Source organism: Carettochelys insculpta, chromosome 3 (assembly GCF_033958435.1).
Source record: "Carettochelys insculpta isolate YL-2023 chromosome 3, ASM3395843v1, whole genome shotgun sequence".
Classification (NCBI taxonomy): Eukaryota; Metazoa; Chordata; order Testudines; family Carettochelyidae; genus Carettochelys; species Carettochelys insculpta.
The window spans coordinates 75,230,149-75,257,628 of record NC_134139.1 but is presented as its reverse complement, the minus strand read 5'-3'; the positions used below and the strand labels follow the sequence as shown (position 1 = coordinate 75,257,628).

Genomic DNA, 27,480 nt, shown 5'->3' with positions numbered 1-27,480 from the left:
CCAGCCAGGCGAACTCTTCAAAAATGCAAAAGAGGGGTGATAGTAAAGAGTGGTTTTTAGATTTGCTGTATTGCTTTTAACAGATTATAACATGGCTAGTTTGTTGGGGTTTTTTTTTTGTTTGTTTTTTGTTTTTAACTATATTTCTAATCAGTAAGACACCCAGGTTTTCCAGGTGTTTATTAAAAAGCATGACTGCCTTTTTAAGACCAGCCAGGACATTTAGAATAAGTTCTGTTCTTGGTAATCTGTAAGGGTTAAAGTTATAAGCAATGTTTGCACCACAGTCTGTAACCCCAATAAACTTTTTTTCAAAAACCAGGTAATAACCAAATGGGCACACAAGCACAGATATCTCTTTATTGCCTTAACATTTTCAAAAATGAGCAATTGGGTATTTAATATGTAGTAGCTTTCTGTGTTTATATGTACAACATTACAACTGCATATTAGTATTAAATGAAGACAGTGATACCTTTATCTCAGTGTATTTATAAAATGATTTTTTTCTTTATCAAAATACACTTTTCACTAGGATAATAAATAAAATCCTGCCAAACCCACCTACAAAGTTAATTTTAACTTTGGTAGATTTCAGTGTGGTTTATAGTTCTTTAACTACCATATTTGATCCTTTTATCTCATCACTGATGCTCATCTTCTGGGATAAGAAAATATTTTCCCCCATTGTGGTGCGATTTCTCATTCCACATCATCTTCAGCTAAGCACTGTGCATTTACAATTCTCTGTAAAAAAAAAAAAAAAAAAAGTGACTCAAATGAAAAAACTAATTAAAAATTGATCAGATATATATTGGACAGAGTTGATGCACTAATCACACATATGTACTGTCACTGTTCTTTAGTGAAAGAGTGACTGCTGTTCCTGGTCTCAAACTATTTTAGAAATTAGATTCAGCACTGAAATGCAGTCACATACAAGCTGGAAGACAACACACACACCACTGCATGACAGCAGAAGGAGAGCTAGTCAAAGATATTCAGCCAAACCCTCATTCTTCCAAGGAGCAGCATGTGATTAGCATCAATGTAGAGCAGACAAGGACTTTTATTCCTAACACAGTATTCAAGAAGAATGTTTTAAAACTAGAGCTACAAGTTTTAGATATTTAACAATCCAAGATATATGAACTGAACTTCTTGTAGCAACAATTTTCTAAATTTCAGAGGGGGACAATTTTTGTTGTCAGTTATGTAAACTGAAAAAATGAAAGCATTAAAAATTCATAGTCTAAACACCTTTTATGTTAAACCTGAGACCTGAAAACTAGAGGTTCATGTTGTATGTCAGCTCATTTAGACTGTATTTAGGAGCAATATGCAGTGTTAATGTGGAGTAGTTCCTTTATTAATCTGTCTTTTTCAGGGGCTTAAAACACATAGAATCAAAACTCCCTTTGCAATGAAATTTGAAGTGCTAGGTTTTACACTTTTAGGGAGCTTGACTAGTTCCGATAGTGATTAGGAATGATTAAGATGGTAATTAAGATGTATTCCTCTTTTCGGTGTTGAGAGTTGGAACATTTAACCCCATTACTCACAATTATTCAAAGTGCAATTTTTAATATATATACAAAATTCACAAGCTGAGTTTTGCAGAGCTTACTGTGAGCAATGTACACAAATCAGTACACTAACCTGACCTGCAAGTTATTTAAAAAGCTATGTTCTATTTCCAAGAGCTACACGAGCCTTTCATTACAATAAGAAAATAAATTCCATATTTCTAACATCACAGGACTTATTCCTGTCACTTGGCAAAACAGTGGTATTTTCAGCTCTGTTTTATTAATGATGTATGACTAACAAGCTTTCAAAAAAAAAAAAAAAAAAAAAAAAACCACCAATTTTTAGGAAAAAAAGATCTTCAAAAGACAACTGTCAACTTCAGTTCCAGTGTGATGCACCCAGAATGCCTAGCTCTGAGAAGACTTACACAGATGACTTAGAAACACTAGTAATGGCTTGTTATTTTGATTTGGTGTAAAAATTCTTTTTGTTCCTCATTTTTTATATCACCTAGAATATACAAATTAAAAGCACATCACAAGGCAAGCCCCACCACCTACCTATCCTTTGTTCCCCACATGTGGTGAAAGGGATTTGCTTAAAGGCATCAGAACCGGAGTGGATACTACGGATTCAGAGCTGCTGATGCACAGAAATGGTGATTCAATAAGTAACTATTGAGTTAAACTTGCTTTTCAATTTACAATTAATTTTAATCTATGAACACAGTGCTTCTTATAGTCCTTTTGAAAACTTCAGTGGAAAAAACAAATATCACATACACGTTGAATTGTGGCTTCCCAGTAGTACCAGGAAAATAGCTGCCCTCCAAGAAGACCAACTTCTAGATAACTTTGGTGAAGATTAGTTCCATTATTTCCAATCCCCAATACGGGGGAAGGGCAGAGGAAAGTATTACATACCTGACTAATCGTTGGGAGCTTAGTCAGAAGCATCTGAAACACTGGTGGTGGAAGAGTCTGCTGTAAGACTTGTAATAACTGCTGTGGCTGGCCACACACAGCAATGGCATTTGTCAAGTGGTCAACACCCTTCTCATAGTCACCTATGAGACATAAGGTTTCACTTCAAAAATTTCGCCTTTGGCGCATTATATTGCATTGTTTGACTTTCAATTACATTAGCTACTTCACAATATCTACAAAGTAGATGGTAAGCATTACCCTCTCACCATCACATCAAATCTTTCCAACTAAAAACTGTCTTTATCCAGCCAGATAAAGTAACCTTAAACTTTCATTTCTGAGGATTAACTTCTTTAGAATTTGAACCCCCCCTAATTTTTGCTAACCTAAAATATCAGCCAAAAGGCATTTTGACCTACATCTGGTTAATACAATTGTTGCACAATTAAAAAATATGGCATGTCAACGTTCTCCAAAACATTGTTAATGCTTCTATGTCAGGACAACACTTGTCCCTGCTATACTGGAAAGCAATTCCTTTCGTAGCTTCCCATCTTAAGAGATTTTTTTCAGCAGTCACCTTGTGCTAGTAATTCCTCGCCAAGCTGTATCTCTTCAAGGAAGAACTTTTGCACAGCTTCAGCATCTTTTAAATCAGGTAACTGTAATACAAAAAAGAAAGGTCTCAAAGGAATCCATTAATACATAAAACACAAAGGAGCCATAAGTTAAAACAGAAGTAAATATCTATACATTTGTAGAGGAACACTGCAAAGACTTTTAAAAAGCAGTTGCTCAGAACTGCTTGCTAAGTTAAAGATTTAGATCATGGCTTCCCAAACTGAGGGGCATGAAGAAATTCCAGGGGGACACAAGGCAACCCAGCCCTCCCGCCCCGGTCATTCGTCCTACCCCAAGAAAAAGCCAGCCTTCACTTCTGGCCTTCAGCCCCTGCCATTTTACATGGGCAACCCAGGGCAGCCACTATAAAAAGCAGGCAGCCAGTGAAGTTCCACATGGAGCTAGCTGCTTCCTGCATAAGTGAGTGAGTGTGGTTTGGGGGAGGAGGAGGAGGAGGATGGGGTTAGATGGAGGGCTGGGGGGGTAGTGATGGGTAAGAATGGGGGGCCTGGTGATGCCTGGCTTTGGGGGAGGAGAGGGGCTTGGACAGGCAGCTCACAGCTTGCGCAGCTGTCCCCAACAGTATGGGGCTCAGGCAGCTTGGGCGGGCATCTGGCCCTGGCAGCACAGGGGTGGGGGGGCTGCCCTGCGGCTTGCGCGGGTGGCTGTGGCGGCTGGACCCTGCAGCACAGGGCTTGGGCAGCTGGCCCCAGCAGTGCATCTTGGGTGGCTGGCCTGAGGCTTTTGGGGCTTGGGCAGCTGGCTCCCACAGTGCAGGGCTCTGGCAGAGCAGGGTTTGGTCAGCTCAGATGCAAAGCTCTGGTGGCGCAGGGCCAGGCAGGCAGCTGGCGCAGGCAGTTCTGGAGGCTGGCACGGGGCTCAGGCAGCTGGGCTGCACTAGGCACCTGAAAGGGGCCAAGAAAAGCTATTTGTGCGTATTTTTAATTTTAATTAATGTTTTTATTTTAAGTTTGTGTTTATTTTAAATTACAAATTGAATTGTTTGTCAAGGGGGGTTGGACAATGGTAAAGAAGAGGTGGGGAGCATGAGGTTTCTCAAAAATCTAGAGGAGGAGGTGTGATGCCAAAAACTTTGGGAGCCCCCTGATTTAGATAAATGTTTCTAAATCTCAGACATGAACGATATCCTCCTCAGGACATCACTACATTTACCCCACTTGAGGTGTGTTCTTTAAACTCATACAGTCAAGTTGATTGAAAGGAAATAATTGATTATTTAAAAGTTTTAATTTCAAAACGCTTTATGACAAATACATTATTAATTCTTAGTGAATGTTTCTCATTTTGGATCAGATACACTGTTTTCCACATCACTCAGCAGGGGCTCACTAACAGTAAGTAAACATGTTAGCAAATCTAAAGCTGCAGCTAGAGACTTCACACTCCAGGTATTCCAAAGTCAACGTACAGGACGCATTTGACTGATCTGGTAACCTTTACACCAGGGATAGTCAATTATCTTTATCAAGGTCTAAATTTCTTGGTCAAGGTACAGTCAAAGTCCAGACTCCAGAGAAAATAAAATAAGTAAATAAAAAGATTGCAGGGGCCATTCAAAAGCATCTGGTGGTCTGGTCATGCCTCATCTCAGCTCCCCCTGAAATCAAATAGCTGGAAGACCACTACTGCTCCCAATATTAGCCAGTTAAGCAAGAGAGAACACAATGGTTATTTATGGACACTGAAAAATAAAAGAGTGCATATTGCAATAGGGTTGTTAAAACTGGAAGCAAACAGCACCGTTTGAACAGATCATGCTTACAATTCAATCTGAGATGAATGAGATTTTTCAGATTAGAGCTACAGAAATGAAGAGTGTTACCTTAGATAGTCCTGCTCTCTCTTTGGCAAGCTTCTGTTTCCTCCTTCCTGTAGATAAACATCACGGGTTTAATTTTTAATGCAAGGTAGTTTTCGTTTTAAAAACACTGAATGGGCCAAAGTTTATTTCAAAATAAGGAACTGATAATTACACGCACTAAATACTCATGGATGAAGGCTGAAGGATGCAACCCAGGCCCACAGCAGAATATCAATAAACGTACTACACAGACAGCAACTGAAAAATCCTTTAGTAAACAAGTTGCTGCATTCTTAAGCTGAATTATAGTCTGCACAGTTCTCCCTCCTTGGAAACAGACATGTTGGCTGTGTCTACACTAGCCCCAAACTTCGAAATGGCCATTTCGAAGTTTACTAATGAAGCGCTGAAATACATATTCAGCACCTCATTAGCACGTGGGCGGCCGCGGCACTTCGAAATTGATGCGGCTCACCGCCATGCGGCTCATCCAGACGGGGCTCCTTTTTGAAAGGACCCTGCCTACTGTGAAGTCCCCTTATTCCCATCAGCTCATAGGAATTTCGAAGTGCCGCAGCCACCCGCATGCTAATGAGGCGCTGAATATGTATTTACATGGCCATTTCGAAGTTTGGGGCTAGTGTAGACATAGCAGTTATGTTTTAATGGCCATCCATGCCCTACCACCACCAGAGGCATTAAGGAAGGCATTGGGTCCATAGTCTCAGAAAAAGGATTGGTTCTTCTCCCACTGAGTACACTGTTACAACAGAAAGCATAGAGCTGGTAACTCCTACTCCATGCATGCCTGGCTAAAGAAGAGAGCAAAGAATGAGCAACACAGAATTACTGTGTTAGGGGCTTTATATACATCCTCGTCTTCCGAAAGAGCACAAAAGTTTGGTCTGCAAATCAAGCCAGCTGAAGCTTGAGTCAAGTTCCCTCAGTGAACAGCCATTTGGATATGCACTTGGGCATAGTTCGTGTGCTGAAGAGGGCCCACTGGAGAAAACACAGCTAGCAAACAGCCCCCTATAAGGCCATGCCTACATGACAGCAATCTTTCAAAAGATGATCTTCCAAAGAACTGCTTTCGAGAGAGTGCGTCCACACGCACAAAACCAAATCGAAAGATAGATCTGCTCTTTCAAAAGACAGCATCCGCACAGCCCCTGTCTCTTTTGATAGAACAGGCCAGGGTACAAAAAATCTGGCGCCATGAGGACTACTTTTTTGAAAAAAAAAAAAAAAAAACAGCTGTGGAGCATTTACACACGCTTTTTTTCCAAAAGAAGCTTTCAAAAGGAAGCCCTCTTCCTGATCTGGGAGCGGAAGAGGGCTTCTGGAAGAAAAGTCACATTCTTTCGATTTGGGATTGAAAGAGTGTATTTTGTGTGTGGACGCTCTGTGTGTTCTTTCGAAAAAGGGCTGGATTTTCCAAAAACAACTTGGTAGCGTTGACACAGCCTAACAGATAAGAGTTAAGGGTAGGCAAGCTAGTGAAACAGGCTCAAGTGAGTATGACAAGAAAACCCCAAATGTTAAACCAAACAGAGTCTAAGCAACTAAAAAGAACAGATGTTTACAAGATCAGTTAGCATAAGAATAAAGGAGAAGATTTAGGACTTGTCAGCACTAGTAAATTGTACCACTATGCCAGTATGGCAAAGACAGGAAAAAACAGCACAAGTCAGTGCAGTTATGGGCATAAATATGCTTTCTACTAAAATAGCTATTCCTGAATTGGAAAAGGTATAATTATAACTGTGTTCCCACCCTTTACTGAAAGAGTAACACTGAAAAATTTTACAAGTGGAAATCAGGCCTTAAGTGGATTAGATAGTACTATCATTTCATAGTAATTCGCGGTTGACAAAAAGTTGCCGATACGGCACATTATAATACATGTAAACAATTCTTCTAATGTTCAAAAGTATGTTTGGAATGGTAGATGGCCCACACTATGAAAACATCTGCAACTCCCTGCACTAGTTGACAGTTTAATGTAAGAACTGGAAATGTACATTGTTTATGAAAGATTTATAAATTTCAACTTCTATCAAAACGACACCCCGCAATATTATCCTGATTCCTAAATTTCCATAACACTTTTTAGACCACTATACACTACTGCAAATGGAGAAATAAAAGTAGAAAATATCTGCAATATTAAACTGCAGTGCATTATAAAAAACTGTCTAAGTCTACTACTCAAGACAATTTCTGCTTGAGAAACTGTTCTCCCAGTTAATCCCCAGTTTTCCATGATTTGCACATGCAAGTTTAGCATTAGCCTCAGACTCGTGATTTACAAGAAAAGCAATGTTAAAAGGCAAACTTAAGATCATCAAGAAAAACATTTAATAGGTCTCTACCCTCAAAGAGAATATACGCAGCAGCTTAAGTGCATTCAGCAGGAGCACAGCAATTACAAAAGAGTTATTTCTAGGGTTAATCACTTCGGCTACGGCTACACTAGCGAGTTTTGTGGACAAAGCTGGTGGAACATCCACACACACAAAATGCATTTTGTTGACAGCCTGTTGACAAAAGTTGGCACTTCCGCTGACAACCTTCTGCCTCTCCCAGATGAGGAAGAGCGCCTTTTGTCGAAAGGTTCTGTTGACAAAGCTGCGTGGACGCTCTGGGGGGCCTTCTCTAGACAGACAGGGCATCCAGAACAATGGCAGCCCTGTCTGCTGTGCTTCCAGGTGCCTGTTTTGTCAAGAGAGCAGCATGCAAACTTGAACAGGAATGAAAGTTTCTAGCCATTCTAAAAAACAAAATATTATTTCCTATAGGAAGTTAAGTTCTAAAGGAGAGTTTGGGGTTAACAAAGAAACCCAAATGCTCATTTTGACCTTCTACTTTTATACAGAGACAACGTGCATGAGGCAATACCTATTACTGGATCAACTCCTGCTAGTAAGTGACAAGCTTTACACAGAGCCTGGTTAATCTTCAGGTGTGGAAGCTGTACTCAGTCACAGCTAAATTCAAGGTGGAACTTTACCATAAGTAGCTAACATATTTCAAGGGCTCATTCAAGACCACTTACCTGTGATACTGAGTACCTTTAACAGACTTGAAGGCTTCTCTCTTGCCAATAGAACTTGATCTAATAAGACCTTACTCCATCTACCTTGTCTTCACTATGTACATTCATACAGAACTGTTTTGTAATCAGCAGCTGTGAAGCAAGGACCTCTGGATGCCAGCTGTCGAAGGGCACTGTGGTACACAGATCTAAGCTCACAAAAAAAAGAACCACCCAACCCTTTCGTAAAGCCTCTAATGAAAGCCTGCATCCCACTAGCCATCATACTGTATGGAAAATGTACATATGCTGAAAATTATGATCTTGTAATTAAGGCAGATTAAAAGGCAGCTCACCCCAAGATAAATTTCTACAGACTGGAGGCAGGAAACACTGGTTTTCTCGACTACTGTGTATCTTACAATAGAAGTCTGTTGTCAGACTGAGTCAAAAGTTGAAGAGCTTAGACTGCACAATGAAATTGACAAGAGGAAGTAGTAGAGGGATGAAGGGCTATTTTCAGATGAGTAACCAAGGTCTGTTCTATTTAGGCAGTGCAGACACACACTGGCATTCATTCAGTCTGTGAAGGTAAGTTGTCACCCTGGTTGAAAACTCTAGGAAAAGGAGTCAAGGTAAGCTATCCTGTAAGAAACAGAAGGTCCTATGAATTAAAATTTAGTCTGTAGAAAGAATGTTACAATTTTGTTTTATATGTAACTATTTGTTTCCAATAGTCTTCCTTACTATAATTTAAATATTTTCTTTGATAATAAATTTACACTGGTGCTCACTATCAACGTATTTATGTGCTATACGGTAAATGTAGCAATGACTTTGGTAAACCATGTGTATTATTATTACTCCTCTTCCTTTGGGAGTAGGGAATTAAGAGTTCTATGAATGGTCAGGGAAACAGGGTCTCCACATTTCAGAGATGCCTGGAGGTCAGAGTTGTCCTTACCAGTTCTGGTATCCTGTGCAGCCCAGCACCAGAATCTCCCCCGGGAGAGGGGCCGGAAGAAGCTGTGGGGGTCGTGGTGCTGCCAGCTCTCCTAGACTGCATTTGCTACAAAGGTTTCTGGTCTGGGAAAGCTGACAAGCCTGAAGCTGGGCAGAGTGAAGCTCATCCACAGCTTCAGGGCAGCAGGTGTGAGTGGCAGCATGAGTATGGGCTGGCCAGAGGGAAAAGGTGCTTTTAAAAGGGGAAGCTATCCCCTCGCTCCAGGTGGTGAATGCATGGCTTCCCTCTGCTACTCTGGAGTCCATCCTGCGCTTGCACTGCCCGCTGCCACCTGGTGAGTGGGAGCTGGGTGTAGAAGAGCCTGTGAGCAGCCCACAGCTGGTACTGAGCAGGAGGGTAGTTGGGGAAGGCTGTCCAGGGATGGACCTGAGGGCTGCCTACACCTGCTTTACATCTCACTCAAGCATACACAGCACTAGAGTCACATCCCAAGTTTAGTGGTACCGTGGCATATGCCAAAGGACATCTTGGTGTACTGCCCCCCTCGCCACTCAGTACTGGACTATTCATGGTCATGTGTATCCCCAATGATGGGCAATCCACTTACATGTGATGCTTCCAAACAGATCTATTTCATCTACATCTATGGAAATGTAAAAATAGTTTGAGTGCCGTGAAGAAAACAAAGAAATCTACATCTGTCTTTCATAGTAAAGATATCGCCAGTCTAGAGTATTTGTATGAGGTGAACTGAAAAATACAGTCTCTTATTTCTAGAAAGTCAATATAGGTACCTTAGACTTTGTATTCCGCACCTCAACTGAAATCAATATTTGAAAATATAGAAAAATATCCAAAATTGTTAAAAACTCTGAATTGGTATCTATTGTTGAATGGTGTGATTAAAACCATGATTAATCACAATTTAATTTTGATTAATTTTGTAGTCAATTATGTGACTTTACTGTGATTAATTTACAACCCTAGTTATATTTATCATCTTTAGACTGTACTAATTTTTAAGATTTAATGCTTATACTGCACTTACAAGTAGTAGTCATGAAATTTTATTGTATTTCTCTAGTATTACGGAGCTCCAAATGGTGGGGACACCAATACAGACTAGGTGCTGCATTTTGATCACTGTTTTGTCAAACTCTTCTCAAAGCAGATTTAGTCAACCACTGTAGATATCTCTGAAGTGTCTGTACCAATACACACTGTTGCTAGCACTCGCGGAGCTGCCTTGGTTACTACTAGAGAAAAGTGGACACCACAATGGAGAATTTCTCCCTCAGTAACAATAAGGCTGTACAATCAAGAGGAGCCCTGAACACCCCAATATATGCGAAGAACCAGAAAGTTTCTGCACTCTGATGCACTTTACATGACATTGAAATTGAAGGTGAAGATAGAGGAAATGCAATAGAATATCAGTCTTTTTATAACAGCATTAATAATTTACACTTATGTAGACAATTTCATTAGAGAATCTCAAAGAACGCAAAGGCAGCTGATCTAATAAAACTAAATCTCTATTACGAGCTTAAATTTGTCAGGTGGGTCCATTAGAGACACTCGTCAAACCACTATCAGCTTCATTACTCCAGCATCCAGCTGGCATTTTTAGTAGTTCTGCAAGGACACTTTAATAGCCAACCTCATTTCTGCCAACTCTTCTTTTAAAAATAGCTGACAAGGTCATGATTAGTATGAAACTGGCTTTATTCCAAAGTCAACTTTTCCCACAGAAGTCAGAAAACAGGTTTGTTTGTTTGTTTCTTAAACAAATCCAAATTTATGTGCCACATTTTGAAAAAGTAGGCAGACAGTATTTTTGTAGTCCCACAAATAAAGAGTGGGTGCTGAGAATGCAGCAAGAGCACAGCAAATAAATGGACATATGACTGTGTTACATAAAAGCATAAAGTAAAGGGAAGAAATATTGGACCTGCAGTGAAAGCCCAACACAAAGTTAAGACTAAAAGAAAAGGATGTTAAGGTGGCAGCAAAAAACTCTACATTTCATTATCAGGTAAAATGTTCAGGTTTCAAGACTGCTGGCTTTGGACTTTTTAGTCAATGGTGCCTTGGATCTAACATGGGATCTACACTATAACTTTACACTGGTATAGCTACCACTGCACTACCCCAGCGTAAGCAGCTAAGGTGAATTAACAATGCAGATGGCAGCCTGCTGGCCCAGTGGGATCCCCGTTAACAAAGGGCTCCCCCAACACCCCCCACCCCGGTGACAGCACTCAGGGGAGGTGCAGGCTGTGCCAGCTCTGTTCCCTTTTGACAAGGGGATCTCCTCCCCACTCTCCTGTGCGGCAGCAGCTGCCTCTGGCTGAGCTGGTGGACCTTTGCAGCCTTTTAACAGGGGATCCCTGTTAACAAGGGGCTCCCCTGACACCCCCCTCGTGATGGTACCCCAGGCCAGTTGCAATCCCCCTTCACAAGGGGCTCACCTCCCTCCCCTCCCCATCCCCCACAGTGGTCATGGCAGCGGCTGCAGCTGAGCTGGCTCACAGCCAGCCAGCCAGCCGCCTTTTAACACAGGGCCCCTGTAAACAAGGGGATCCCCACCCCACCGCTCCCCCAGCAGCAGCATCCCAGTGCACAGCTGGCTGAGCAAAGTGCTCTGCCAGCTCTCTTCCCTGTTCAGAGGGGGATCCCCTGCTCTCCCAGTGGCTGCTGGCACTGAGCTGTTGGCCCTGCCCCCTCCACTTGCATGAGTTTTGAGTTACACCTAGTTTTCCAGGAAAGTAACTCACGCAAACCAAGGGTCCACCATATTCACTCCCCCCGCTGAATTGCACTTCCCCCAGGTCAGCACAGGTGCAGGTAAAATCAATCAGGAGCTGGCCAGACAGCACGTGCAGCACCTACTGACCAGCCAGTAGAGGCAGCAGCAGGAGGGGAAGCCAGGAGCACCACCATAGAGGTAAGGCAGGGTAGTGCGTTTTGTCTTCCCCTCCAAGATTTTCAGTGGGACCTGGTGCCCCAGCAGTTCTGGGAGGCCACTGTGGGGAGGTAGCTCAATCCCTGCCACAGGTCAGCCTTCCGTGTAGCCACTCCCCTGCATGGTGGGGCAGCCACTTCCAGAGCTAGGGAGCCCCTGCAGCTGGGGAACTCTCCCGTGGGGTGGCAGCACAGCTGCGGGCACCCCAAAGCATGGGGGAGTCACATGGGGCTGCTGCCCTGAAGGAGAGCTATCACCAGTGCCCCAAGGCATGGGGCAGCCACCTTTTGCAGCCAGGGAGGCCTCCCCACCGGGCAGGGCAGCAGTCCCATTGCTGATGCTCTGAGCTGTGGGGCAGCTGGGGAGGTACCCTGTGGGATGGCAGCCCCCTTGCCAGCATTTGGAGGCGTGGGACAGCCGGGGGAGTTCCCCTGCAAGGTGGCAACCCCATTTCAGAGCCCGGAGCCATGGGGCAGCCACGGAGGTCCCTGGTGAGACAGCAGTCCCATTCCTGGCACCGAGAGGGCAGCCACCACTGGACCCAGGGAGCATCCCTGCAGTATTCCCACAGCCTAGTGGCATGGGGCAACTGGCAAACACCCCACCCTTCATCCACAGGTCAACTGCCCCTGCAACCAAGGAACTCCCCCATGGGGTGGCAGACCTGTTCTGGTGCCCCATGGCATGGGGCAGCCCAGGAACTACACTGGCTTGGCAGCCACAGCCAGGGAGCCACCATGATCCCTCCCACAGGCTGTCTAGTATTTGGCATAGGGAAATATGGTGATGCTGTTTATAAGTAACTTCTGGAACGCATTTACAGAAAACTACAATCTTTACTTTAAAAAACATAAAAATTACATTAGAGCACTTGAACTTCTGTTGAAGAGGTGAAATAACAAAGAGCTACAAGAAATTAGCTCCACATTTTGGATAACTTCAGTTTTTTCTCGCATTCAGTCTTATTCTGGAAGCTATGACCATAAAGCGACCAGAGGGGTTTGAGAATGCGGTAGAATTAGAGCAAAGTGATCAGCTCAGAGTGCTTGGGTCCTGCTATTCTCCTCATCTGACTCTTAGTAATTTTGAAAATCAAAATATATGGTTTTATTCTCTTACCTCACAAAACAGCAACCATATAAATAATGCAACATAGAATGTCATTGATGCCCCCATATTTGCAGCCATATTTGAACAAAAAGTAGTACTCTCGCAAAGGCAAGAGTTCAATTCAAGGATTTAAATATTACAACACATGAAAACCATAGAAATAGTCAGATAAATACAGATATTCTGGTAGCTGAGAAGAATAAGCAGAGTCAACTGAACTTCGGATAAAGAAATTCCCCATCTCTTTCATACAAATCACTGTGCACCTCAGGTGATCATAAGAGTGACCATGAGCAAAAGCAACCGCCCTAGGCCAGGGGATGGCAACCTGCGGCTTCTTGAGGAGTCATTTTCAGGCCCAGACGCTGACTCTTCTGCGGTTCTGGACACTGGTGGAATGGGTGTGTGTGTGTGTGCACACACAAAAGTCTGGTAGAGGAGGTGCAGTGCAATCAGCCTCCTGCATCTAGTCCCCACTGTACAGCACTGAACCCTCGTCCTCCCCGTAGAACTGCTGGGGCACCAGGTCCCCCTGAAAATCTTAGCGGGGGGGGGGGGACGGGGACGGACAAAACACACTACCCTGCCTTACCTCTATGGTGGTGCCCCTGGCTTCCCCTCCTGCTGCTGCATGTGCTGTCTGGCCAGCACCTGATTGATTTTACCTGCACCTGCATGGGTGACACTGTAGCTCTGGGGCCAGAGAACTCTCCTTGGGAGTCAGCACAGGGCTAGTCTGGGGAAGGGGGAGTAAAGGCAGGGCTACAGCTGCTGTGGTGCATAGCACAGCTAACAGGATGGACTCTGCCTGTCCCAGTGAGGGAATGGCTGGTTACCCTTGTTTAGAGCAAGGCTGTGTGATGGTCATTACAGTGCTAGTGACCAAGGGTGCCCTGCTGAGAGGGCAGGGGCATGTGGAGCAGAGGTTCTGAGCCACAGTGAACAGCAGCAGAAAAGTTTAGGGGAAGTTTGTTGCTCAGGCAGGTGAGGCCTGTGCCCGTTAGCAAGCCCTGCCACAAATTAAGCATTCCTTATTAGCAATTTTCCCTCTAATCTTTTCCATTAGTAAGCAGATGTTTTCCATCCACTTGCAGAATAAACCTTTTTTGTGCACTGAAACATATTCATATATGTGCCACCAACAGAAACTCAAATCGAGCTGCGGGAGCTCTGATAATCAGCTGGACAGCATTTGAATTTCTCTTGAGCAGCTGCACAAGCACAGTTAACAGACATGTGCAAAGTTGGGTGTGCACTGTCTCAGGGGGCATGACATTTCATAATGGGGACACAGTGCAATCCACCCTGTGGCCTCAAGGGCTCCCCTCCTCACCCCCACCATTGCCAAGATAGCGTGGCACATAAATTACAGGAGACCACTACTCACTTCCAGGGCATTGGATAGGCTGGGGGAGCTCTGCTAATTGCAGGGACAAAAAGTGGGGCCCAACATAACATGTTTGCTCACCCCCTTCTATACTCTATGCTCCCTGCGTATCCCCAGTCAATTTCTAGTACTCTATGCCACTAGACAGGACTGATCTTGGCACTTGCTAGGAGTCAGAAAAGTGTTAATTATTTACACGATCACATTACAAATCACTGTGCGCTGTGTTCTTAAAACAAGGGTGACAAAAAACAGTCTGAAATTTTTTTTATTAAGGACTGTCTTGTATTCCCATGCATTGCAGCTTCTGAAGTGTTGCTTTTGTAACCGAATTTAAAAAAAATGGCCCTTCTCAGCATGCTGGTTGCACACCCCGGCCTAGGTCTATTCTTTTTGGTTGCCTCCCCATACTGAGACAACCTCGCATCTGTTTTGCACTTAAAGATTTCCCACCTCCTACACGTTAGGGGCTGCTTCGCCTACTTTGCTATGCACATCCAGTAACCAAGGAAACAGGGTTCTATGAAGGGCTGTCTCAAGGAAAGTGGAGTCAATGGAGAAAAGACGATTACTTTAGGACAAGACGTCGCTCCTCGTCCACTCCCAGCAATTTAGGGCAAACAGGACGCTCAGTTAAGCCGGGCAGCTCGACCAACCCACAAGTACTAGGGGAAGAGCGGAGAACACCCACCGTGAAGGGTACAGAGGCCGGGAAGCAGACCCGCTGCAATGCAACAGAGCCCGGCAGCCCCGCAGTGCGGGGTGGGCGCCAAGGTGCGACTCCACGGAGGGAGGAGCCAAGAGCAGAAACCACGTGTATGTGGCCGTGACCCCCGCGCGGGGGAACTCCGGCCCGCGCGTGCTGAGAAGCGGAGGGAGGAACCGCCGGCTCAAAGCCGGGGGAGGGGGAAATGAGGCGCACGAGGCCTCGCGGCGACGGAAGGTGGGGGGACACTTACGCTCCCGCAGCCGGTTCTTGAAGTTGGGGTCGCTCCGCCGCTTGCGGTCGAAGTAGATGCAGTAGCCGATGAAGAGGGCCCCGCAGAGACCCGCGGCGATGGCGCTGGTTTTACCCACCATCATCCTGGCAGGGCCCCGATGCACCAACCCCCGAAGCCGAGCTCTGCGCTGCCTTGCGCGGCACAGCGCTCGCTCCCGGCCAGGCAGCCACCACCTTGGAGCGGGCGAAGAGGAAAAAGGCCCGTTTCCGAGCATCACGTCATCAATCCCCGCCAGGAATAGCTGTCTGCATCCTGCCTGAACGACGCTTCCCCACAGCGCATGCGTGGCAAGCCCGCTGCGGTTTTCAACCGCCGCGTTTGACCGCTGCCTGTGACCGAGGCGGCCCCCGCGACCTTCTCAGTGCGCATGCGCGAATAATGGCGGCAGTCCTTGCGCCGGTTCTTTTTGAGGCGCGCACGTGCGAGAACCTGGGCTGGATCAGGGCTGAAGGAAGCTGCGGCAGCCGAGAGCGAAAGGGGTGGGCACGCGGCTCAGCCTTCCCCGCGCGCAGCCCCGCTTCCGGCCCGCACATGCGCAGGCGACAGCCCCAGCTAGCGATCGCCAGGGCAGGTCTCGCTCCGAGCTGCTTGCGGCGGAGTGGGAGCCCTGCCTATGACCTGCGCCGCGGGGGCTGAGGCGCTGCCCTGACCTGAGAGGGCTAAGCAGCGCTCCTGCGCCACCGCCACATGCCGCCGAGGTCAGCTGCAGCTCTCTGGAAAGCAGCAGAGAGGTACCGGTCAGTCTGTATCCTAACAAAACAAACCAGCCGTCCTGTAGCACTTCAGAGACTAGCAAAGCGGTGTATTAGGTAACGAGCTTTCTTGGGCAGACCGTCTTCGCCAGCTCCGGAGCTGAGCCTATTCCGGTACAGGGCTGTTGGTTTTATAACACATCCCTAAAAGGCAAAAACAGGCAAATCAGATACCGAGGACTGAGGGGGGCCATGAAGAGGGGAGCTAAGTAATACCAAGTATTTTAGCTCCCTCCTCCTCCCTCCCTTCACTGCCCCCCACTTTCAGTTCTATGTATCTGATTTTTTTTATTATTTCAGTATGTTTGGCTCTTTGTATTATAAAACCCTCATTCTCTAAAGGGTCACGCATGCCAGCCCGTGCCTCTCCAAGTCGTCTTCCCACTGCAGCCAGGATACGAGGTGATACTGACAAGACAGAAACCAAGAAAGTGATGAGCTAACAGTAACACATTGGGTTGTGTAGTAACAAAGAGGAAGCCCTGCTAGTCTATACACTATCAAAACAAAAAGCAGTCAAGTAGCACTTTAAAGACTAGCAAAATGGTTTATTAGGTCCCACGAAAGCTCACCTAATAAACCATTTTGCTAGTCTTTAAAGTGCTACTTGACTGCTTTTTGTTTTGACATTGGGTTGTGGTTTCAGCTCACCACAAACCTGGTATAGGGTAAAATTCCTAGACAAGCCCTAATATTCAGCTAAGAACCACTGCTCTAAAGTTGGATCTGGAAACTAGGCATACACCAGTAGCATGAGTGTCTCCCCACCCACCTGGAAGGCCATCCTGGCCTGAACAAAGACAGAGATAAAAACAAGAAGTCCTGTGGCAGGTTATAGACTAACAGATATTTTGGAGGATAAGCTTTCATGGGCAAAGACCCACTTTGTCAGATGGCCAATAAGGTGCCACAGGACTTCTTGTTGTTTTTGAAAATACAGACTAACTTGGCTACCTGTCTGATGAAGACAGAGTCACCCTGGCAACCACATTCTAGGAATGTTGAATAGTAACAGAGAGGTAGCTGTGTTTAGTCTGTACTCCAATCAAACAAAGCAGCAGAAATGTAGCACTTTAACAAAATGATTTATTCGGTGATGAGCTTTCATGGAACAGGCACACTTCTTCAGATCAATTGATAGATCAATCAATCAGATAAATCAGATCAATAAATCATTTTGTTAGACTTCAAAGTGCTACATTTCTGCTGCTTTGTTACATTACAGGAATAGAGTCTTCGGATGTCTCAGAGGGGTGAGGAGCAAATGCTTGATTGTTTACATACCTTCCTTATCTTCTGCTTTGATTCTTTAGATATAACACGAATGGTAGTATCTGTGTGAGGACAACATTGTGATGTGGACATACACATCACCACTTTACACATTATTGTCGATTAATGTTTGCTTTGTTCAAAGAACTTTCTGTAAGCTATGGGTGGAGATCATTATTATAACCTTCTTAGATTATCAGCTAATTGTGCTAATTTCCCTTGCTGTTAGCTTCCATCCAGGGATTCTGGGGGTCACTTCCCCACCTGTTGCTTCAATGCACCCATCAACATTGTGTAATCAATTGCAACCTGTGTGGCCAGTGTTCACTAGCCTACAAGTGAAGTGACACTCCACCAGTGCTGTGTATGTAATAAACCCTCCTGCTTCCTTCATACAGTGTCCAGATTTTGTTCCAACACAGGCATTATTAGCAGTCTAGCAATGTGGAGTTCTAAGGTTGCCTTGGGGAGAGGTCAACATGCTCACTTAGCAGCTATTTACAAGCTGGTTCTTTGTTTAGGCCATTTCCTCTGTCCTCAGCATGTACACCCCACTGCAACAGTCATGTAACAGTTTAGAAAGCAAATATGAAAGGCCATTGCTAATACGCTCCTGCAGATCCCAAAATGTTTGATAGGGATGGAATTACTCTTTGATCCATAGTCTAACTAGGATAGAGCTACAGTACCAGGTTTCCCCCCACTCACAGGACAATGGAGATTAAGGTTTCTCACCATTGTGTATAATTTTTCAGAGAGAGGGAGCTCTGGGCTCAGCCTAGAGGCGTATCTATAACAGATAGAAGATTTATGCCATAAAGTAATACAGCTGTATTGATAACAGCTGTGCCATTATAATATTGCTTGTATAGCTATATTATGCATAAGGGAGAAAGCTCTCCTTTGATATTATAAAACCAGCTCACTAAAGTGTCAGTAGCTATATTGTGGGAAGAGTGTCTCTTGCCAACACAGCGCTGTGCACACCACCAATTGGATCAACAAAATTTATGTCACTCAAGGGGTATTTTGTCAAATCCCTAACCAACATAAATTGTGCTGGCTTAAGTGGTGGTGTGGACATGGACGTAGCCATATATTAAGGCAAGGCCAAAATGATATATTTGTGCTCAGCAAAAGTATCACTCCACTGCTGTCTGTTCATCACATGTACATGTTTTCTCTCAACATCCCTCTTTAGTCTGACATATCACTACAGAACACACACTTGCTGCAAGTTAAAAGGAATATTGTCAACTTTCCCTTTCACACTTGCATTAAAAAGTAGTTCAGATACTCCCAAGTTATGAAATGGCCAGTCAACTATACATGTCATTGGGAACCAGATATGTGCACACAGCAGCAGCATGAGACAGAGTAAATAGAGTACAGGACTGTGTTAAATGAAAACTACTACAAAAGGTGCAGGGAAAGGGGAGACAGAACTTTTCTTTGGCATGTAAAGGTTCAAAGCTGTTTTAAGTCAATGTTCAGTTGTAAACTTTTGGAAGACCCTCCTTAATGTTTTGTTCAGCTGTATGGATAACTTCCATTCCTGTGGTGTTCTCAACTCAGATTCTACTGTGTTAAGAAAAGTGGTTTGGAAGGTAGAAGTGATGAGTCTTAATGGGACTTTGTGTTAATTGAGCAAAAAGACATTTCCTTCTGGCCAGAAAAAAGTTTGACTGAATGTCAGAACAAGAACTTGCTTGGTAGTAACAGAGAGTAAGCCGTGCTAGTCTATACACTTTCAAAACAAAAAGCAGTCAAGTAGCACTTTAAAGACTAGCAGAATAGTTTATAAACTATTTTGCTAGTCTTTAAAGTGCTACTTGACTGCTTTTTGTTTTGCTTGGTAGATGTACTGTACAAGATCTCTCTCTTTATCCAACATAAAACTAAATGAGTGAGAGTCTTATTTTACAAGTGTAGATCTGGAAGATAAGCAAAACATTCCTTTTTTCCTGCTTATAATTAATGTTGTTTGTATTAAGATAACTGTTGTAGGAGTAATTTCACAGAGGCATCTCCAAGGAAGAAGAAAGCTGCCAGAATAAAGCATGCCTGGAATCTGCTTCAGGCAAGGGGTATGGACACAAGCATCCTTCCAGCGAGTTACACTGCCATCAGGTAGCTACAGGCTAAAACACAGAGAAGAGCCACAGACAAACGAAGAGAGTTGTCACCACTGTCTGGGCACAACATTATATGCAAGAAATTTGACAAACCACCTTTTCACTGGAGTTTATTAAAAAACAAACACTTTCACAAATTCCAAAATTAGCAACATGGCAAGATTATTTGTGTTTTCCACCTTTTTTTTTAGTCACGCTTTTGGGTCTCTTTGTTTTCTTTTTTGATGGGCTTGCTTTTTCACCAGCAAATGAATTCTTGGTATATCTTGGTGCATTTTTTAACGAAGAACCAAATCTATGCTTTGGAGCAGAGTCCTTCATGTTGTCTGCGCTCTTCTGTTTTTTTTCCTGCTCCACACAGCGTTTCACTCTAAGCGTTCTTCCCTTCAGTTCAGAGTTGTTTAATTTCAAAGCAAGATGTACAGCATCTGTATTCTATGAAACCAAACATTAATTGTGAAGGTTAACAATTGGATAGACACTACAGGTTGGACCTGCCTGGTCCAGCCCCCTTGAGAACTGACCAGTCCCAGGCCAGCTTGTTTGCTGTACCAGAGGAGGTCAATGCTGGCCTCTGTGCTGCCAGCTTCTGCTCCTCCCACCCCCATCCACCCTTGCCACTAGACTCTAACCCCAGCTGTCAGTCCCAGGGCTACACTCCCAACCACTGGGCCCAGCTCTCTGGTTCAGCAATGTCGGTGGTCCTGCTGTGCCTTTTTCCCCTGTGCATGCTTCTATACTGGAGCATGCATGACATCCCCAACAATGCAGATCACAGATGTTGCTGGACCAGAGTCCCAGAGTAGGGGGTTAAACCTGTGTGTAGAAAAACAGAAATCTTTTGTATACATTCTATCTATGCAAAAAATCAAAAAATACAAACCTGTCTAGATAATATAACACATGTACTGTGTGAAGGAACATGAACAGACCTGTGTGCAACACAGTTACTCTGAGAAATATTAGCTTAGAAAGCCTGATTCAGCAAATATTCACACTTCTATTCCATGGTCTATATGCCACTTAGTATTAAACAGAACCTCCCTCTGAAACCAACAGGAGTTCCACTTAAAAATCTGACAGCATGCCATGGCCCCAAGCAAGGGCAATCAAAGGCCCAGTCCTGAAATCAAAACAGTAAGTAACAATATTATTTGTCAGTTCAAAACAATCAGGCTTATACCTAATACAGGGTTTCTACAGCTTGGAGTCAGCACATCTGTAAGGAACTCCTCTTGATTCAATGGCACTGGTTCTGTAGAAGTGTGTTTCTTATATCTATATCTGTATCAAAGCTCAATATTTTAAGGGCATTGTCCAAAAAGGGGGCTGGGAAGCAGGAACATTTCCTATGGTTACTAAACTGAAACGTCTTTCTTTTTCTTGTGTCAAGTGATCTCCTCCTTTGAACATCCAGATCACTCATTAAAACTCACTTTCCAATGTGTAGTCAAGTCCACAACCCCTCTTTTGCACAACACTCAGCACCTTGTGTTTTATCTTTTTAATTTACACTAGCTAGCCCAGAGAAGCTTCATGTCTTCCTACCAGTCTGTGGGGTGTAGTGTATGCTATCATTGGTATGTGTATTTCAAATACACAGCAAGTTCAGTCAGACCTTCACTGAGGATTTGGAGAATTCCTTGTCTCCCAAAATGTTATCTTTCCATACCTCAAACAGAACATAGCCAAATCCTTTGCCAATGCCAGTGTTTTTATCTCTCACAATTCGCACTGCTACCACATTTCCACATTCAGAAAAATGTTCTCGCACAGTATCATCTTCAATGTCTGCAAGCAAGAAGAGTCACTGTGAGGTTACATCAATGAAACAGATGCAGCTTTAGGAGTACTACCAAAAATTCTGCTCTGGTTTTTAGATATGTTAGTTATGCAAATAAGTTTGATCTAACAGCAAATTATCTACACATTAATACAGGAACATGGATGTTTACTTTGAAAAGTGCAGATTAAGCTTTAAGAAACAACAGAACACATCAACAGGCAGAAACAGAGGCTAGGTTAAAATGTCAGTTTTTCAAACAATTTTCATCTATGGTTTGAATGAAGATAAAATTACTATATTTTTTTTAAACCTGATACAGCTACTTTGTCTTCTATAGCTCCGACTTGTGCCTAAATGATAATAGGCCTGATGTGTTACTTCTTACAAGCATAATACACCTGAGTGAAGATGCTTCAGGTGAACTGATGCCAGTACTGCTGAAACAATGCCAGTTAGGTGTGTGACTTTTGAATTGATATAGTTTGCTATACGATCACTAGGGTGAATGCAGTTCTACTGGTACAGGTTATACCTCTTCATGACAATACACTATATTGCTCTAAGCCTCTTTATACTGTTATAACTGTATCTATATAGTAGTGGTAATTGTGCAACTTTAACTATAAAGGTAAATTTAAGTTTGCAGACAAGGTTTCAAACCCAACATCAGTACATGCTGGAAATAATTGAACTTGTTCTTCTGCAGAAGAAATGAAACAATATATTTTTGTAAATCCTTCTAAAGAAACTTTAAAGACAGTTACCAGAAGATAATTGTTGCAATCTAGATTTTAAAGTTGGTCCAACTTTTAATCTAATTAACTTGATTGTATCTCTCTAAGAAGAACACTCAATAACCAGAACTGAAAATGCTGACATTTTCGCAGCACTTAATGAGAGCACATATATGTTGATTCTAACTACCCAATTGCCATACCTAGAATTAGCTATTTGTGATCAACTCACTTTGCCTAATGTAGACGAGCAGTGTCTTGGGACAGTGGGACAGGACAAGAGCTACTGACTGAAACATATAAAAAGATGGGTGCAAAGCTATAGGGGGGTTCTTCTTGCCATCACCACTCTGCAGAAGCTAGTCTCAGCTGGATGGGGAGGCAGAAGGCCAAGGGGCCCTCCCTATCTCCCCAAGATGGATGGTACTGACAGCTCCTGAGTATCATGCTGACAAGAGAGCAAGCTGATAGGAGGGGTTGTACGATCAGCTTGCCTACCTGCAGGCAGACACACTGGACTCACTATACCCTGGCTTCCTCAGCCGTCTCTATTCAACTCGTCACCTGCATCTGTTCACCTGTGTAAGTGTATGAATTCAGGGGGTATAAGTGTGTGTGGGTATGTTCTTGAAAGCTAGTTCCCTTTTTTCCTTTAGTTGAACAGCAGCATCTAATAAAACACCTGAGCGTAACCCTGGGGTGGGCTTAAGTTTGAAGTAAGGTAACAGGAAGTCCCAAATAAAGCATCTGTGTGAAATGCTAGCACTAGTATAGTGCTTTGAGAACATGTCAATGGAGAATAATGCGTCAGCTTTGAAAATTTCTGCAACAGAAACATTAACATGGAAACAAAGGCGGACTGCAATCTTGTGGAACAGACAATAACCTTAGGAGGGTACAGGGTATCAGAAGTTTCATGGCCAGAAAAAATATGACCAGAACCCCTTTTGAAAAAAAAATCTCTGGGTGGATATAGGTGTTCCTTTATCTCAGTCTGCAATAGAAACAAATAATGAAGGAGAGACCCCAAAGGGTTTAGTAGTGTTGAACTCTACTACCAATAGCTAAGCTGGGAAGGACAACATCCTTCCTAGACCAATGAAGCTGTATATGAAAAAACTGTCAGATGAACAACCTGATATGAAAATCCAAGATGAACTTACTAAGCATGAGGGGGAATGTGGCTACAGGAATAACTTGTCTTTAAAAAACAAGAGGGGGTGGAGGGTTGGCCATCAAAGTCTCTGAAACCCACCATTTCTCCAAGCAAAGATGATAGCCACCAAAAAAAACATCTTCATGGCTAAGTGTAAGACTGAACATGTAGCCTAAAGTTCTAAAGGAGGTTTAATCAGAGAAAGAAAGACTAAGTTCAAATTTTAGGCCGGAGTGGGCTCATGGATATGGGGAAACAGGTTAGATAACATGGGATGAACTTAGAATTTGCAAGAGGGACAAGCACTAGAGAATGGAATGCCACAAAATCCAATAAGCAAACTTAATGGAACACAGAAAAAGGCTTGTAGTCTTCACATCAAACAGGCATTTGCTTTATCATCTCCAACACAGGAGAGTTGGTAGAAACAGGTATAACATCTCTTCCATTTCTGCAGATAAGTTTTTCTAGTTGATTCTTTTCTACTGTTCAACAGAACTTATTAAACTTCTCTGGAATAGGACAGTTCTATCTTCACAAGCCAATCAAGTAACAAGCCTTGAGTCACACTGCATTACAGTTGCAGTGACAAATGTTTCCTGAACCCTGAAGGAAAAGGTTGGATGTTAAAGGAAGACTGACAGAAGGATGAGAGGACACACACAAATTAAGTATACTAACTATACCTGTCCCTGCCAATTTGATGTAATTAAGATGACCTTGGCTCGATCCTGCTTGATTTTGTTAACATATCAGAGTTTTAAGAGGATATACATACATTAGATTCTTTGACCAGGACATGAAAGAGGCATCTCTAAAGAAATGTATCTGATGAAGTGAGTCTTTGCCCATGAAAGCTTATGCTCCAAAATATCTGTTAGACTCAAAGGTGCCTCAGAACTTCTTGTTGTTTTTGAAGATACAGACTAACTCGGCTACCCCTCCAATACATATCTAAAGAAATGGCAACCTTGGTCTCCTCTTGAGCAAACCTTTGCACACTTCCTGGTGGTGGTAGTGGCAAAAAGATCAATTTCTATAAAAACCTCACAAGAAATATCTGCTCTAGTATAAAGTTACTGTATTCTCACTTGTGATCCTCAGAGCAGCTGTTGTGACCTTACGCCATGGTGTTTTGGAGACCAGGTTGGAAAACAGCTCGAGATTGTTGTGGGCTATTCAGCTCTCACACAACTATAATTTCTGCACAAAGGAAAGAGGCTTCTTTTGCCTCTGATAATTTCTGGAGTATGTACTGGCTCTGTCATCTGTCATTATTAGTACAGTTTTCCCACGATCAAAGGACAAACTGGTGGCAGACATACCTGATGGCCATGAGCTCCAGAAAATGTATATAGAAAGAAGATTGCTGAGCAATTCCCCTATCCTCAATAGTATGCTTCTCAAGACAATCCCTGAAGATGTAAAAGGCATGTACCCAAAATTGTGGTGATGGTGGGAGGTGGAAGGGCAAAGAGGTGCCTTGAGCAGATTTTACCTGGATTCTCCCACTGATCAAAAGAGACAAGCATGTAGGGAACAGCGTGTTCAAATTGTGTCTTTTATGACACTTATACCATTGTGAGCCAAACCTGAAAGCAGTGCAAATGTAACTGGGCATATAATGGGACAGACACATATGCTGCCATGCAACTGATGAGTTGCAGACAAAACCTGGCAGTTACCAGAGCACTCACTTGTACTTGCATGATCCTGATATATGAACTCTGGATTCTTATTTTCTACTTGAATCTGATGAAGCGCGTCTTATTCACAAAATCACTTTACCTAATAAATACATTTGTTAGTCTTTAAGGTGTTACAGAACTGCTTGCTTTTCATAATTGCTTTTCTTTGAGAGGAGTTGCTCCTGTGCAGTCTATTTTAGGTGTGAGCGTGCCAAGTGCACAGTTATCAAAGATTTCTGCCTTAATGGTATCTCTAGGGCTGGCTGTGGGATGCTCTGGAATGGTGCTCCCATGTGGCAGTATATTAGGTGCCATCCACCCTGACAGCAGGAAATTGAATGGTCATGAGCAGCACACCTTGAGAAACAGTTACGAAAATGCACATAACCATTTTTTCTTCTTCAAGTGCATGCTCATGTCAATTTCATTTGCGGTCACTCAAAAGCAATATCCAGAGGTGGGCTCAGAGTTCACAGCTTAACAGCATGCATTACTGCCCTGCCAAAGCCGGCACAGTCCCGGGCCGGCTGGGTCAGTGCACAGTGGGACATAAAGGTTTGGAGGGATGATTGATGGCTGCTGTACAGATATCATGAATAGGCAAATGAACCAGAAAGGCTGCTGAGGAGGCCTGTGCCCTAGTAGTGTACATGGCAATGATTGCCAGAGGTAGCCCTTTTGCTTGGTCACAGCAGAAGAGGATTCAGGCAGTGATAAAAAAAAATTCTTTATAGAATTTTATAGGGCAGGTGTTTATCCTGCTGGCAATGAATAACTGTGTTGACTTATGGAATGATTTGCTTCTGTCATTGCAGAAGACTATAGCCCTCCAGGATCCTGCAGAACCAGGAGGATCTGTGCAGACACTTGATAAGTTTCAGCAGTGGAAACCCACAGTACACGGTGCAGTGTGCTGGTACCAGCTGATTGCTGACTCTGGTATCCATCTTCATAAATGAAGAAGCAGAAGCTGCAGTCAGTATCATCTTCCTTGGTGCAGAGCAGTGGGCCAACAAGAAGAGAATGCTTGGGTGGGTCGGCAATGATCGTTGGCAGGAGAGATCTGGGTATCTCCCACCCAACCTCTCTGGGGAGCGTGTGGTGGACAGACATGCTGGCCTCAGGACCTTGGGCTCCAACGATGCACCCAGAAAGCAGGGTCCCTACACAGGTGTTTGCCGTTCTCCGCCCGCCTACCCAGTGCTGCGGCAGAGGAGTAGGGTCTGAGTATGAATTCTAGTCCTGTTCCTCCCACTCCGCGGCTAGAGTGAAGTTAGCTCTTGACCCTCCTTCCCAGCTGTAGCGCAAAGAGGACTGGTAGAGCAAGGCGAGCACTCTACTCCACTCCTGGCTGGAATACAGAGCAGGCTGGTAGAGCAGAACAAGTGCTGGGGCACAAGGAGAGCTATAAGTGTCTGCAGAGCTGGGCCTGGATGTAAAGTGGATGGGTGATGGCCCACTCGGGCATATGCATTGGCACAGAGTTTCTAGAGTCCTTAGCACTTGGATCATGCTTAAATGGTACCCAGGTATTCTTCAGTAACCCTTGAGGTTTAGCTAGTTAGATGTATGGAGACTCTGGGTTCAGAGGTCCCTTGAAGCCTCAGTGGTATTCCTTTGTGGGGTCAGGGGCCTCCAGTATAGCAAGTCCCTTAAGGCCATCTTCCAAGAAGATTTCAGGCTCCTGTTGGCAGATAATTTGGCTCTACCACAAGCAGATCTCTCTTGTGAAAAATCAGGAAGGTGATTCAGGTACAGGGGTTGTTGAGATGCTATAGTCACTTGAAGCCCAGTGTAGATGATGTCTATCTGGCCTGAATCTGCTGCAGCTCAGAGGAGCATTCCATCACAAGTAGTCAAACTCCTCTATGTTTTTCCTGCAATTCTAGAATCTTGAGCCAGTCTTGCACTTAGGTGGCACATGAGTATCCCCAAGTAGATGATACAGTTGAAATGGTTGTCACTAACTAGCAAGTGAGGCAATTTTTGAACCTTGGGGATTTAGGCATACCCCAAGGAAAAAGGGAAGGAACGTCCCCCAAGGAAAGATGGACAGGGGAAGAAACCCAAAGAAACCCAAAAGCCTCTTGGACTAACCTAGCTCCCTAACCGCCTCAATTAAAAAAAAATGTTAAAAATAATTAGTATTAAACTAAAGATAACCACACTATAAAGTACAAACCCGGTAGCTAACTAGATGAACAGGAATCACTAGATACTATGTCTGAGGCTGTTGTTGTTGAGAAGGCATTAAGGTGGTTTGTCCATTGCAGTCCTATGTATTTTCAATACAGAGCACTTGAATAGCTAGGGTGCCTGTGTGCGCCAGACTAACAGAGCTACCAAAACTCCCTGATCAAAAATACAAAGAGTGCACGTACACCTGAAGTAGAATACTCATGGGGATGTTACTTGAAAAAGGTGAAAAACAATATATAACTGCTGATAGTTCTTCCATTTCACAGTTAAGTTTTAGAATAAGTTCTCAAATTTTGAAGGTTTTTAAAAATACACGTAGGCATCTTAAAATGTTAACAAGTAAAAAAAATACTACAATTAACAAAAGCTTATTAACATAAGCTTCAATTATTTTA

General features: G+C 43.7%; 2 protein-coding genes and 1 non-coding gene across 4 annotated transcripts in view; all 3 read right to left on the bottom strand.

Annotated features, from left to right (window-relative positions):
- Positions 1 to 346: 346 nt before the first annotated feature.
- On the bottom strand, positions 347 to 15,643 carry TOMM20 (translocase of outer mitochondrial membrane 20). The gene is made up of 5 exons (XM_074990146.1): positions 15,322 to 15,643; positions 4,921 to 4,967; positions 3,037 to 3,118; positions 2,454 to 2,596; positions 347 to 747 (listed from the first exon to the last, which is right to left on the bottom strand). The coding sequence occupies exons 1-5, from the start codon at positions 15,575 to 15,577 to the stop codon at positions 703 to 705; spliced, it is 573 nt and encodes a 190-aa protein (XP_074846247.1). The 5' UTR covers positions 15,578 to 15,643; the 3' UTR covers positions 347 to 702.
- LOC142011738 (small nucleolar RNA SNORA14) lies at positions 12,740 to 12,878 on the bottom strand. The gene has a single exon (XR_012645202.1). It is a non-coding gene; the product is annotated as a small nucleolar RNA SNORA14 (small nucleolar RNA).
- A 3,584-nt stretch (positions 15,644 to 19,227) lies between the features above and the next one.
- Positions 19,228 to 27,480, bottom strand: part of RBM34 (RNA binding motif protein 34) — a 37,889-nt gene continuing 29,636 nt past the window's right edge. The window contains exons 9-10 of one of the 2 annotated variants that reach the window (XM_074990145.1): positions 21,195 to 21,313; positions 19,228 to 19,957 (exon numbers count right to left, since the gene is read on the bottom strand). In XM_074990145.1, the coding sequence (XP_074846246.1) occupies positions 19,685 to 19,957; positions 21,195 to 21,313 (392 nt within the window). In that variant the 3' untranslated portion in view covers positions 19,228 to 19,684. The remainder of the gene's footprint in view (positions 19,958 to 21,194; positions 21,314 to 27,480) is intronic. The other variant, XM_074990144.1, reaches the window with a different exon arrangement.

Excerpts from the sequence above, each read along its gene's own strand:
- TOMM20 (XM_074990146.1), bottom strand. The coding sequence starts at position 15,577 with ATGCTCGGAAACGGGCCTTTTTCCTCTTCGCCCGCTCCAAGGTGGTGG. Across the intron at positions 3,119-4,920 it reads AGAGAGCAGGACTATCTAAG|TTACCTGATTTAAAAGATGC; the intron begins GTAACACTCTTC and ends TTTGTATTACAG. Across the intron at positions 2,597-3,036 it reads CGAGGAATTACTAGCACAAG|GTGACTATGAGAAGGGTGTT; the intron begins GTGACTGCTGAA and ends TATGTCTCATAG.